The sequence below is a fragment of the Apteryx rowi genome, unplaced genomic scaffold, assembly GCF_003343035.1.
Source record: "Apteryx rowi isolate R43461 unplaced genomic scaffold, aptRow1 scaffold_223, whole genome shotgun sequence".
NCBI lineage: Eukaryota > Metazoa > Chordata > Aves > Apterygiformes > Apterygidae > Apteryx > Apteryx rowi.
This window is the reverse complement of record NW_020448564.1, coordinates 1414714-1425858: the sequence shown is the minus strand read 5'-3', so window position 1 is coordinate 1425858 and position 11145 is coordinate 1414714. Positions and strand designations below refer to the sequence as shown.

Sequence of the window (11145 nt, the reverse complement as noted above, 5' to 3'; positions counted from 1 at the left end):
TCAAGCTTTATTTGCTTGTAGCTCACATTAATGTATATGTGCAAGAGAGGTCACTTTCAAGCCCTCACTTTGCCAGAGCTGGATTCTGAAACTACACAACGTGGCCAATTTTCTCCAGCCAGAGAAAATCAGCCACAAGAAGGCTAGTAACCATGGCATTGAGCTGTGTTGCCATGTGACAAGTGTTATGAGTAGTTTCAGAGCAGAAATGCACCTGAGCTGTTCCCACAACCTTCTGGAAAGTTCACCTGCTGTATTTCCTTTCTTAGTTGCATCAAAAGTTAAAGTAACATTAGTAACTCATTTAATAGCTAAAAAAAAAGATGGTAGAGAGCTCTTGACTACACCTGGCCCCAAGTTTCCTGCTGACAAGATGTTTAAGAGTCATCCATTCTCCTCTCTGCTCCTTTTGCTTTGTGCTGTAGTTTAATTTTTCCTGCCTGCAATTCAGAGGAACAATGAAAAACGTCTATCATATCCATAAAGCAAATCAACCAAGAGCAAGTTAGGGAAATCCTGCCAGAAGTGTTGGTTTTAAAAAGCAAAAGGGATGGGTTATCTTAAGACACTCACATTCTCATGAGGTGCAAGTGACGGGAATCGGAGCCCTGAAAACCGTTTTGCATTTTATTCAGATACCAACTAGTTACATGTTGCCATCCTTGGATACTAAAGTAGTGCTGCTCTATTTGGTGTCCTCATCCTCGCTCCTGTTTTTTATAGAGCCAAATGCATACAAAACAACCTTAAAAAAGTATGTTTCCAAAACTTCTTTCCTCACCACAAAAAGCAATTCACATTAACCCCTATGCAGCCAGTTTCATGGAATCACCTTACTGTCCAAGTCACACAAAGCCAAGCTAGCCCACAAATAGTTAAGACGTTGCAAGGTTCTGTGATTCACATGGCCTGGTGTCCGCACTAACTGATCATGCATCAGATTACAGTTTGACCAAAATAACCTTTAAGAGAAAACACTGTTGTCAACACAGCTGAGAGAGAGCGAGGAACAAACCTCATCCCATTCAAGGAAAGCAAATACTCTCCCTAAACAGGTGAAATTCTCTGAGGGTTTGCACCCTTTGTCCCAAGGTAAAGAGCTATTTGGTGTTCAAAGATTGCAAGCACACACACTTTACCTGGTGAATGATTCCTGACCCAGGTTTCCAGAATCCCACTCCATACTTGGCACCAGCCGTTGCCAGAAAGTTGTACACCTCCTGGTTTATGTCCTATTCACACAGGAAAAGACACAGCATTAGTAACACATTTTCTTCTTTCATAAATCAAAAGCTCATTCAAACACATTCCCTTGCTCCCAAGGCTGTCCAATTTGTTCCACAGTTTTGTAGCAGCTAGAGGGAGATGCACATCGCTTTTAAAACCAGAAGGGATCAAGACTTAAGAATATAGCATTTAAGAATGCTCTGCCCATTTCTTATATTCGCATTTTTTTTTCCAACCTGTTTCCCTCTCTTTTTCTGACCCCTCTTTCCCTCACTATCAGCTGTTCCTTTTGCTTTACATGTGCTTTGCAGACATTTCAAAGCTCTCCGATAAACATTTCTGCTTTATTTTTATAGATGAAGAAATGGAACTGGAAGTTAAGTGACCTGCTCACTGCCAGGGGAGCCTGTGGTAGAATGAGGAATGGCACCCAAGTCATACAATGCTGCCTTTCGTGCTGTACTACCACCATTATTGGTGGAGGTCACACCATGAAAATTGCTTGTAAGAATAACTACGGTTGGCTAGGAAGTATGACAGTATTATGCCCTGATAATTCTTGGTAGAGGAGTGGCAGAGTAGATAAGATAAGCACTAGGAGGAGACAGTTTCTTAAAGGCTATGTTCCCATGCAGCTACGCTTCAAAATAAAGGAGAAAGGGGAAACTGGAGATAATGAAAGAATTGTCTCAGCACACAATGTTTGCTGAAGTTTCCCATGAGGCAACAGCAGTTCTTTAAGGCTCGTTTTCCACTAGGAGTCAGGTCACTTCACTCTGTTTGTGCATCTCTCTCCTAGTAAAGCATGCTGATGTGCCAGGAGTGGATCCAAGCCACCCTCTGGCCTGCCAGCATTCATTGTGTGCCAACTGGCAGCATCAGAAGCAGAGCCCAGTCAGAAGAAGGCAGGACCTTTACTTGCTGTGCTCAGACCGGATGGCAAAGGAGGGCCTCTACTCAGGATTGCAGCAGAATACAATTGCACTATAGAGAACAAATGCAGGAGCAGGGGGAGGGAGGAAGACAGGAGGTGAGGGGAAGAAAAGGAACACTTATTTAGGAAGGTCCCAAATTCTTCATCTCCTGCACAACTTGGGCCTGGGACAAACAATGGAGCAAGAACTCTTCAAATTCAATTAAGTGGCATAAGCTGCTTTTCACTGGCCTGAAAGGGGGAAGCCAGAGGCCATTATTTCAGCATCAGGAGTTTCTGGGAGTACATATGGATTCAAAGCTTAAGATGCAGCTGAGCCCCCACACACTGCTTAGAACAGATTTGTCTCTTTTGATATCAAGGTGCAAGGCACAATTCCTCCTGGCCTTGACAGTGGTTGCCTTATCTGAAGAACTGTATTGGGATTTAAGTAACATTATCCAATGCATTCTCCTACAACCTCAGTGTTAGGGGAGAGAAGGGCTTCAACAGACCTCACTATTTTCTACTAAAGTTCTTACTGTTGAAATCTCATAAAGGAAAGCTGTTCTTCAAGTTGTTGAAATCCCTTCAGGTATTGTCTTGTTCTCTCCAAAAATTATGAAACAATAACCTGTCCCTTGGATAAAAGTCTTGATATAGTTCAGAAAGCTGTGTCCACTAAGAGTAACAAGGCTTCCCCCACCTCCCCCCATGCTGACAGGATGTTCTTCCCTAGCAGATTTATTGTGGTATGTGGGACAGAGGTGAACGTGTCTATATTTGACAGAACCCCCCTAAGGAGGAATAAGCAGTTAAACAGCAAAGTGGAAATTAAAAAAAAAAAAAGGTAGTGAACTAGAAGCTGGTCAAATAGCACATTGGAAATCCAAAATAAAACCCAATATCCTCCATGCCTGTATACATATTTACACCCACACTCACTAACTCTGCAAGCTGCATGTGTTTCAGCTAATGTTCTTCAGCTAATCATTTGCAAGAGCTTGGTACACTAAAGTAGTTATTTGCTCCCCCTTCACAGGATACACCACTGTGAGGCAGACATGTTCAGGAAGTTTCTTCCATATTGCCATATTGTGGCTTAAAGAGCATAACTCTCTAGAGTAGTCTGGCTTCCTTTTTTGCACTTTGAATTATTTTTCCTCTTCCCTCAGGTGAAACATCCTCCCACTCCCGAGAACACACATGACCTGGGCTTCCATCATCATCAGATTAGGACCAGCTCTTCCTGCAGCCATGGTCTTTTAAGCCATGAGATTGATGAATCTCAGCTGAAAAACTCCCAGGGACCTGCTTACTCTGTTTTTCTACTGCATTTGACCTATCTACAGAGCTGATCATCACAGATAATCTGGTATCAATTCTGATTTATGGCTGTCCTCTGGAAAACACACAATCTCTTCTCTAGGCTGGCTAAAGGCTTCCAAACAAACAGAATTTAAGTCTTTGCGACAGCGACCTTGGCTCTTCGAAGATCCTTTTCACCACCTGACTGGGCTTCAATGAGGTGATCACAGTGGATGGTGGAAGGCACAGCCACTTTTGGCAGCCCGCTGCTGATGAACTGTAGCATTGCCATCTGAGCAGTGGCATCCTGCATGGCCACACGGTCTGGCCGTAAGCGCAAATAGGTCTTGCCTCGCTCAATCTCCTGTTTTTCTGGGTCATCCAGGTGTCCATATACAATCTTCTCAGACAAGGTCAGGGGACGGTCAAGCCTGGGGAAAATAATTTTAATATCTCTATCTTATATATTTCAACCTTTGCCTTTTAAAGCATGAAACAGAACAAAGATACTCCCCACTTCCCTATACCACTCAGACTGCTAAGACACCTTAATACACAGAAACCTGTACGCTCTTCTTACAGCACTGAAATATCAACTGGCAGCTGGCTAAAACAGCACAGGGACTCAGTCCACACAGTTCAAAAGGATATGGATCGATGTCATGTTATAATCTTCCTATATAGCAAAAGAAGCTTCCACTGTGTTCATTTCTTGAGATTGTAACTCAGGAAAGCAGATGTGGAGGTGAGACTGAGGTCACTGCATTCACAAATACAAGATCCCACAGCAGGGACAACTAAGGACAAGCAGGGACAACTAAGCAAAGTTTCCTGCTGACAGACCTTGCATCCTGCAGGCTCCTGACTAGTTGAGGAGCCTATTTGTCAGCAGTGAGATCTGGGAAGTAACCAAGTAGATACAATGATCTGAAATGAGAGCTACCTTATTTAACAAAGGACAAAAGGTTAAAGGACATGTCTTTCAAACCACTGCCAAGGTAAGTGGAGCAGGAATGACAACTAAGCAGACACACAAGCCTTTATCAGCAGATTAAGGTCACTATGTTTACATGACTATGAATTCCTAGCCCTCCTTTCTGTGCCTAATGCCTACAGTGGAGCATAGGAGAACATTCACTGTGGCAACAAAGTGCAAAGGAGCATTAGCCCATAATGACCACTACCCACACGCTGTTTCCCTGACAAGGAGCAAGGGCCAGTATAAAGGCTCCTGAAACAGGGCATTAAATAAGGAGATCAGAGTCCTTTCTGGCACCTCCTCTGTATGTCACAGTGCTTCTGCAACCTTCCACCCTCCCCGCAGTGCCCCATGACTACATGGAGACACTAACAACTGATGTTTCACTACATTTGCAACTGCCATTCCTCAAAGTTGCTCTCCCTAGTAGATAGTCCCTATGCCAGGGCTCCATGATACTTTTTTTTTTTCTTCTTGCACTGCAGAGCTAAATTCTGCACAACTGACTCCTCCCACCTCCAGCCTTACCTCTTTCGAACAATATTGATGTTCTTCTCCAACTTCTCATAATTTACGTATTCATTAGGCTCAAAGTGGCTCATGGCCACCTTGGCCCGCTGGCACAGGACAGGAGCAACATGGTAGCGCCGCACCCCACTATTCAAGGCATGCTGAAAAGAGAAGAGTATTAGGAGAGAGGAGAGTAAAGGAGACTTTGCAGAGTAAATTCCTATAATAAATACCAATAAAACATTGTTTTTTCAATTGCTCTTCCTGGGACTTTACAAGCTGAGAAATAGAAAATTTGCAAAGGTTTTTAAAGACACTTAGTGAATATTTGGTCATACAAGACTGCATGCTATGTTAAACAGTGAGACATCAGGTTACCCAGAGCTGGTACTATTTACCAAATTATTTTACATTTCTATTTGTAACACCAGATGCCTTAGGTTTTCAGTATGAAATTTGCTTTCAGGCAATAGTCAAATGCTCAACACCAGCTGAATAAAAAAAATATACCAGCTTGCTGTACTCCTGACATATTACAGTTATGGGGGAGAAAAACCTATGCAGTTTTCAAAGCAAGGTAATTCTAGGTTTATGTTCACCCACTGGTAGTGAGTTTATGTTGAAGGTGAGACAGAAAACACAGTATGAGGCTGAGTAGATGCCCTTCTGCTTCCCCATCCCATACCAAGTTCCCTATGCAGGTTCCTTGCACTGTTAGAAGCTTACTGTATTTCCAGAGTGACTTCCACGTATGCTCGTGGTTTACATTGTAACACAGAGCAGGAGAGAGGCAAGTCGTGGAACAAACACATTATCTTCACCAAGCTGGACGCGCAGATCCATGTGCTATTCCTCTTCATTCTCCCAAAGGCATCCTCGCCTTGCCCCTATTGTTTAGGACCAGGACAGCCTTGCACTTGCCCCATTAGTGAGATAACAGAAGGATGGAGGAAATATACTGCTGGTCTGAGCACATCAGCAGAAAATCCAATGAAAAAAGGCCCGAATTTCCCTTGGCAGTCTCCACAGTGAAACAGTTCACCAGATCATGGGAGAAGGGCAGACTACAGCAAAGCAGCTTTGCAGAACCTGACCTGGAAGAAACAGGTCAGTTCCCAGGGTGAAAAGGCTCTCACACAGCTTTGAAAAATAAGTCAACAGACAGTCTCCATAAAAACTCCCAAGAATTTGGCACATGCATTTCTTAAGTCCTTTGAAAGTCTCAGTCATCAGTGCTAGAAGTCTAGAAACAGACTGAAGACAAGAATTCAGTTCCTCCTCCTCCAGAATTACATTTTAATCTTAATCTTAATCTGTTTTTTTCTATTCCTCCTCCACACTGGCATTACGAGGTTTTGTTAAGTACAGGTTAATAAATATAGCAGTGTTTTACTGAATATCCCTTTTGTATTCTGGAGGATTGTGCCCATGTCCATTTTATTTCCATCAGCAAATATTCTTTGTGCAGGACTGAATCACAGTACTAACCACTGTTTTCACACTATCAACAGCACTAATCAAATTGTTAGATCTGCTCAACCATTTTTAATTTTTTGCTGTGAATATTTCCTCCCCAGTTTTCTTGTTACCAGCATTTAAAAACATTGCCTAAAATAATCATGATCAATGAGATACAGTCACCAATTTATTTCTGAATCTCTTTTTTATTGTCTTTTTGATAACTTTTAATAGCATCTGCACAACACAAATGCCAGAAAATCTAGGAGAGATCATAACAGCAAGCACACCTGCAATAAGAGATTGCAAGAGAATACAGGTTTCTGTGGGAGCAATACAGATCTACAGTATTTTAGCAGTTGCACAACATTTTTATTTAAAAAATCTGAAGTAAGGGAAAATGATGGTACAAGAAAGAACACTGCTCTTCCAAAGGTGCAAATGAGGGCCGGCCATTAAATTTCACTGTGCTGCCCCTAAGTTTAGGTTTCAGAACACATCACAGAGTCAGAGGTGAGAGCTTCCATTCTCCCACTGGCCAAAAAAAAAAAAAAAAAGCAAGCGCCTGGATTCAAGCTTGGGTGCTCATTGTCTAATGTGCATAAGCTGCTCTTCATTTAGCTAGGTAACTTTTGGAGGTAGGGGGGAGGTGATTTAAAGCTACCATCTACCCAGCACAATTAATGCTGTGGGCCACATTGTCTTTAACTCACAAGATAGCCAACATCTTGGGAAAGCCTCCAAGTGCTGAAATGGTTGGAAAAACAATGAGGAATTTCACTACTGTTCATGGAAAAATAGTATTTTCCCAACCCCAGACCAGGAAAGGTATTTTAACAAAGTAATTCCTTCTTTCTCCCACAAACTAACCCTGTAACACAACTAATTATTGGAGTTTCTCCACATCACCCAGTAAATTGAAAGCTACATTTCACTATAATTCAGTGTATAGAAGAACAGATCTGCAAATTAAAATAATCGTAGAGTCTTTGTGGCACTCTAGTCTAGCCTGGGATCTGAGTTGACTATGACCAAAATCTGAAGCAGGGCTCTCCAAAGTTCTTAAGGGGAGGTGCCAAAAAATTTTTTCAGATAAAATTCAGGTAAAATCTTTTCAGTTTGAACATGCAAGTCCACCTACCTTCTTGCTTCAGAAAATGGTTGGACAAAATTTGGTATTAATTAGAACAGTGGTACAAATATTCAGATTGTAAGCACAGAAGCAGCAATGCCAGGTAGCTGACTCCTGCATGATCCCTGCCACAACTCATGCTACCAGAAGCAGAAAGGGAAAGAAATGAGCATGTTTGAGGTGAACAATTCCATCTGGGTATTCAGATGGACTACAGAAATCTGGAGACTGGAAGGTCTGTTTCCATTAAGGCCAGTAAGATGGGAAAAATAATCATCTAGGCCAGCCACTTCTAAAAGTCAAGAGAATGATTTTTCTCTACACAAGACTTTAAAAAGGCACGTTTTAAGACTGACTTCTTCATTTTACTGAGATCTAAATCTAAACCTATGTCCCTATTCTGCTGGGACTTATTTGACTCAATATAGGTGTTCTTATGTTGGAGCCCAACAAGTCTAAGGATCCATTTCTAACAACGAGCAATAGCATACATTCAGGGAAAGAGTAAAAAAACATACTTTAACTGGAGAAGCATACACACCTGTCTCATTCTAATCAGCAGTGCAGAGAAGCTGAATCTATCCAGATCCTTGCTTAAGGGGCCACTGACAGATCTACCCTCCATGAACCTTTTTTTTAAGCCATTCAATATCTTGAAACAAGAAGTTCTAGGATTTGTTATTGTATGAAACAATGGTCTCACCTGTTCACTTTAGATCCGCTGCCTAATTTCATGGAGTATTCTTTACTGCTTATGATTTTACAGACCCCCCACATCATATCCACTTCAGCTGACACTGCCTGATTGGAAAGTCTAATCTCTCCTCATAAAGAATCTACAATATATTGCTGATCACCTTTGTGTGATTCTCTGTGCCTGTGCTGTTTCTACTGTATCCTCAGAAATGCAGTGGCAGAACTACAAGATTAAGGGAAACCCACAAGTCTAGCAGTTTCCAGTTTCTTTCCCTTTCATCCCTCCCTACTGGAGTGCTTGCTAGCAAGTAGTGAAATGTGCTTTGAGACCATACAATAGTTGAGGGAAGCAGGCAGTCAGTAGTCTACACATCTTCCTTTTTATTCAGGGACTGCTAAGAGGCCCCCAGCAAACAGAGAATAGCCAGCCAATCGCCAAGATTACTGATTAAATAAATACGAAGCACCAACAAGATGTCAGTCTGGAACAGCTCTGAAAGTGTCTCTGCACAAACCACTAAGAGTTTTGGACTGACCACCCAGCAGACAGTTGCCAAGTGATCTCCTCTCATCTGGTATCTGATTTATTATCCGAGTACCAGAGCATCTTTCTTCAGATCTCAGTAAAAGAAACCACATTAAGTATTTAGAGGGCTCCTTAATCCATCAGTATTTTGGTAGGGGAAAAACTTCCTTGTAAGACATGAAAGGGACAGCCTATTAAACAGATCATTATTTTTGAAATCTCCTTAAGGAAGTCAACTCATATCTTTACAGATTTTAAAAGCTCATCTCTAAAAGCTGGCTACCTTGCATTTAGCTCACTACAGTAAACAGTCCAGATGTAAGTCAAGTCAGTATTTCAGAAACTGATGTTTTGACACAGTGCACCACATATGGTAGATAAATCCAGTAAGCAAAAGTTTGTGTTCAAAGGAGTAGCAACTGTGCTGCATACATTCCTATCCAAGAAATCAGTCCTAAATTCCAGCTGAAACCCAAAATACCATCTCTCCTCATCCTCCTTGATTTATGAACACCAACCACATTTCCAACATTCACCATTATTTAGCCTAAAAAAAGCAGTATGGTATAATCAAAATGTAAATGCAGTCTAGTTTTCCAGACCCACCTCTAAAGAGCAACTAAAAATAGTATTCTGAAGATCAGTTTAATTCTAGCCAACATTGCTTTTTGCCAGCATATACAAACCTCACTATATGCAATTTCAGTACTTACTTACAAGATCTTCAAGAAAAGCCTACCTTTTAGATTTTTACAGTACTGTTCTTTCAGTCACTTGTCAGCCAACATGGCTCAAGAAATAGGATGCTACTGGAAAGCATCTTTCAAGATAGGTGTGAAACAAAAATCTTGACCCTTTGAGGCTATTAGAAGAGTCATTATACTTTAATATGGATAATTAGTCTGAACCAGGCTAATCCCAATTTATTTCTCTCAGAGGTAAGCTTCCTATGCAGTTTCAATTCTAAAAGTGTTCGAGGGCAGGAGATGAGTAGACCTAGTATTAATAATATGGGCCATGCTCAATGCTGGCACTACTGTAGTGATTGGTAAGATGATTCACATATTCATTAAATCTCTAGGCTGCTACACATGAGCAAAAAACCCTCATTTGCTTCCTAAAGAGATCAGCTAGAAGCATGTTTCATTACCTTATTTACTTAGTCTTTCATAGGAAAAAAAAAAAGTGTAACTTTAGCTTGACAATAGAAGATAGCCTCCCAGAAAACCAAAGTCCATATATTCACTGTGTTGGCATGGCCTTTGTTTTACATTAGACAATATTCATTTTAGCAAATGACTGCATGTACTCATGTGATGACACACTGCAAAATAAGAATCAATCTATTACCCTAATAAAAGATTTGCCCTCATTTTATGAATAGTCATTTAGAAGCACTAAATCAATCATTTGTTCAAAGCAAAAATTAACAACCATTTAGCAATTGGCATTGAAGGTACTGACCTAATCAAGAGTACTGTTCTGTAACTTTTACTTAAAAAATAAAAGCAAAACTTTTCTAAAACACCTACCTCTAAAGTAAAGAAGCAAAATAAGAATTAAGCTTCACAAAACTTTTTCAGAATACTAGAAGAAAAGTTCTTACTTCAGGTCCCTAAGAAAAGGGAACATGTTCGTCAAGGTCACAAGTGGCAAACTGAGAAGTTAAATTGCCTGACTTCACCACATGCTTTAATTAAGGGAGCACAGCCTTCCTTATCTCTATTAACAGACCTAAAAAAGAAAAATGTACTCTGATATTTGCCCACTTGGCTTTAAAAGAGCATGAAATTTTTATCATTGAGTACACATTAAACGCAATCACGTCTTGAGTAAGAGAATCTCTATGGCGAGTTCATGTTACAAGCAGATGATATTTTTAGAGGTCATTATGGACAAGACCACAAAAATTACTACCAATTCTGGTTCAACATATTTTAAAAAAAGGCAGTTTGCATGTCTGCCCAGGCTGGCTTTTTTCGCAGGCTCAATAAATCCAGGTGCCTATGAGTAGGCCAGGCTTCTTTTCCACCTAGGGGCCTCCGTCAATGTTAAAACTAGCAATTTTGAAACAAAGTTGCCAAGAGACAGAAAGCATTTACACTCATACACATACAAATCACCTTGTGTTGTTGCTTTACGCCGATAAGGGAAAGAAAAAGAAGAAACAGAACAGGGAGATAAAAGCACGCGCCCGGGAAAGGCTTTTTATTTCACCATTACTCCAGCGGCTCACACTGCGGGCCCACGGCCTCAGCCCCCCGCAGCGCCCGCCGTCGCCTCCCGGAGGGCGCGCGGGGGTTGACAGCGACCCCGGCCCGCCCGCCCTCTCCCGGGGCGGCGGCGGCGGCGGGGCAGGCCACGGCGGCGGACGGAGGAGGGGGCCGCCCGCGGCC

The 11145-nt window shown here is 41.6% G+C and overlaps 1 protein-coding gene across 3 annotated transcripts in view; it reads right to left on the bottom strand.

Moving 5' to 3' along the window:
• Positions 1-362: 362 nt before the first annotated feature.
• LOC112965743 (aconitate hydratase, mitochondrial-like) overlaps positions 363-11145 on the bottom strand; it is an 11157-nt gene continuing 374 nt past the window's right edge. The window contains exons 2-6 of one of the 3 annotated variants that reach the window (XM_026065056.1): positions 5664-6031; positions 4956-5098; positions 3621-3879; positions 1140-1232; positions 363-440 (exon numbers count right to left, since the gene is read on the bottom strand). In XM_026065056.1, coding sequence (XP_025920841.1) covers positions 378-440; positions 1140-1232; positions 3621-3879; positions 4956-5029 — 489 coding nt within the window. In that variant the 5' untranslated portion in view covers positions 5030-5098; positions 5664-6031 and the 3' untranslated portion in view covers positions 363-377. Of the gene's footprint in view, positions 441-926; positions 963-1139; positions 1233-3620; positions 3880-4955; positions 5099-5663; positions 6032-11145 lie in introns of those variants that run through there. The other 2 variants (XM_026065054.1, XM_026065055.1) reach the window with 2 other exon arrangements.